Below are 2,696 nucleotides of genomic sequence, written 5' to 3' on the forward strand. Positions count from 1 at the left end.
ACTGTTCGGTTTTGCAGTCCCATCTCCTCTCATCACCCAGCACTTCGGCCACAGCCATCTTATCTAGGTCCTATGCGGGCCCAGGAATTAATCAGTATACACAGAGCCACCTTCTGAAAACAGGCGAGTGAATGAATATGCTGTGTAAGCCAAGACAGGAAAGGAGAGCTGGGAGCAGCTGATTCCTTCCAAGGATACACTCCTGTCCCTCCCCCATGGTCTCAAACACACCCCCAGTCTGGGAATAGAGCAGAGACACACTCTTTCCCAAGACCCGCCAGCCAATCTTGTACTAGACTGAAAAATGCAGGAACCCTATATTTAGACTTTTGTGTGTGTGTGGTACGCGGGCCTCTCACCGCTGTGGACTTATTCTGTTGTGGAGCACAGGCTCCGGACGCGCAGACTCAGCGGCCATGGCTCACGGGCCCAGCCGTTCCGTGGGACGTGGGATTTTCGCGGACCGGGACATGAACCCGTGTCCCCCGCATCGACAAGCGAACTCGCAACCCCTGCGCCACCAGCGAAGCCCAGGAACCCTGTCTTTATTTCTTCTTTACTTACTTCTGTCCTTGCCAATCCCAAGCCGTCATTTCTCCCCTAGTCCCACCCCTGCTTAGGCCTGTCCGTTCTTCTATCTGACAGCGGAAGTGTGCCTGTAGGACCCGCCCACTTCCTTTTGGAGTCTGGGGATTGCGTGGCAGGTGAGGCGGAGTCAATTCAGCCCTGCATTCTTGTGCTTTGCTGGTGAGGCGAGCGCTGGGGGCGGCTGCTAGTGCAAGTCGGCTTGCGTGGGTGTTAGCTTTGTAGCTGAAAACGTCTCGCTTGTTACAAAGACTCTATTGACGTTGGTGGCTTCAGCGGCGGCCACTTTTTAAAGTGGAGATAGCTTTTTTCTGCAGAGGTTACAGTTATCTTTCCCTAGGATTGCTATAGGCTCCGTGCCCCTAGCAGAAGATATGCCACGGGGACGAAAGAGTCGGCGTCGCCGTAACGCAAGGGCCGCAGAAGAGAACCGCAACAATCGTAAGATACAGGCCTCAGAAACCTCCGAGACCCCGATGGCCGCCTCTTTGGTCCCGAGCACCCCCGAGGACGACCTGAGCGGCCCAGAGGAAGACCCAAGCACTCCAGAGGAGGCACCCACCACTCCCGAGGAAGCCTCGAGCACTGCTCTAGCGCAGAAGCCCTCGGTAGCCAGGAGCAATTTTCAAGGCACCAAGAAAAGTCTCCTGATGTCTATATTAGCCCTCATCTTCATCATGGGCAACAGCGCCAAGGAGGCCCTGGTCTGGAAAGTGCTGGGAAAGTTGGGGATGCAACCTGGCCGGCAGCACAGCATCTTTGGAGATCCAAAGAAGGTCGTTACAGAAGAGTTTGTGCGCAGAGGGTACCTGATTTATAAGCCGGTGCCCCGTAGCAGTCCTGTGGAGTACGAGTTCTTCTGGGGACCTCGAGCACACGTGGAATCAAGCAAGCTGAAAGTCATGCATTTTGTGGCAAGGGTGCGTAACCGATGCTCCAAGGACTGGCCATGTAATTACGATTGGGATTCTGATGATGATGCAGAAGTTGAGGCTATTCTCAATTCAGGTGCTAGGGGTTATTCTGCCCCTTAGGGAAATATGCAGCACACCCTTGAGGGGGATTGGAAAGAGCTTCAAAGGTACCCCAAGGAATAGATCATCTGGGTCCTTAGTTGAATGTAATGGGGAGTAGGGCACTGTATTTGGTATTTGTGATCAGTGCTAATTGTTTGAGAAACAGAACGTTTACTTTGAATATTGTAAATTTTATTCATTTTAGTACAGTGTTGATTAAGGTCATAGTATGTTTTAAAATACCATTGAAGAAGATATATTTTTTCCGTCATTGATATTTAGTATAACAGTTTTGCTAACGTTATAAAATGAAGTCTTTGCATCATATTCTGTGGTCTGATACATATTTTATATCACTAAAATAGGCTGTTCTTAAAAGTTTGAAATAACCAGTAAAATGTGAGAGAAGGATGGGAGAATTCTTTTATGTCTTGCCATTCTGAAAACCTTTGTGTCTGCTGTTGTGTAAAGAAAATTGACAACTACCTTGATTTTGCTTAGTTACTGCAGAATATAGAAAAAAATAAAAGCTTAATGACAAGGACACCTTGTCCATTTACTGACCACCACTTATGTGGGGATAAGGTTCTGGGGATACTCCTCAGACACAGTGCTCAGCTCTAAAGAATGTTCTAGATTATGTGAGAGAGACAAATATGTAAACTGGCAGTGTGGTAAATGCTGTAATAGGGAGTGAGCATGGGGTGTCATGAAAATGTAGAAAAGCTTATGTGACCTGTCTTGGAGGGTGGGACAGGAAAGAGGGCATCATAGGGTGCTATGAAAATCCAAGAGATGCTTAAATAAGGTTGAGGGGATTTGAAAGGGGCATCAGAGCATACTATGAAAATAGTGTGTATTAGGTATTTTTTGGAAACGTGACCCAGCTTGGAGGATTGGGCATTGGCAAAGGGAAGGGAACATCACAGGGTGCTGTGGAAATAGAAAATGCACTTAAATTAGCTTGAGAGGAGGACGGGGAGAGGGGTGGTTGCAGGCAAAAGGACATTGTAGGGTACTACAGAAATTAAAAAGACGGGACTGTCAGAAAATTCTTGGTTAGTGACAACCTGAGGTCTGAAAGTAACATTGGAG

At 48.1% G+C, this 2,696-nt stretch overlaps 1 protein-coding gene across 1 annotated transcript; it reads left to right on the plus strand.

Annotated features, from left to right (window-relative positions):
* Positions 1 to 773: 773 nt before the first annotated feature.
* MAGEH1 (MAGE family member H1) lies at positions 774 to 2,137 on the plus strand. Its single transcript, XM_082864084.1, has one exon. It carries the CDS (start codon positions 960 to 962, stop codon positions 1,617 to 1,619), a length of 660 nt encoding a protein of 219 aa, XP_082720210.1. The 5' UTR covers positions 774 to 959; the 3' UTR covers positions 1,620 to 2,137.
* The last annotated feature ends 559 nt before the right edge of the window (positions 2,138 to 2,696 follow it).

This window comes from Leucopleurus acutus (genome assembly GCF_964270905.1).
Source record: "Leucopleurus acutus genome assembly, chromosome: X".
In the NCBI taxonomy this organism is placed as follows: domain Eukaryota; kingdom Metazoa; phylum Chordata; class Mammalia; order Artiodactyla; family Delphinidae; genus Leucopleurus; species Leucopleurus acutus.

Bases quoted from the DNA above. Each gene is read 5' to 3' on its own strand.
- MAGEH1 (XM_082864084.1), top strand. From the start codon at position 960: ATGCCACGGGGACGAAAGAGTCGGCGTCGCCGTAACGCAAGGGCCGCA.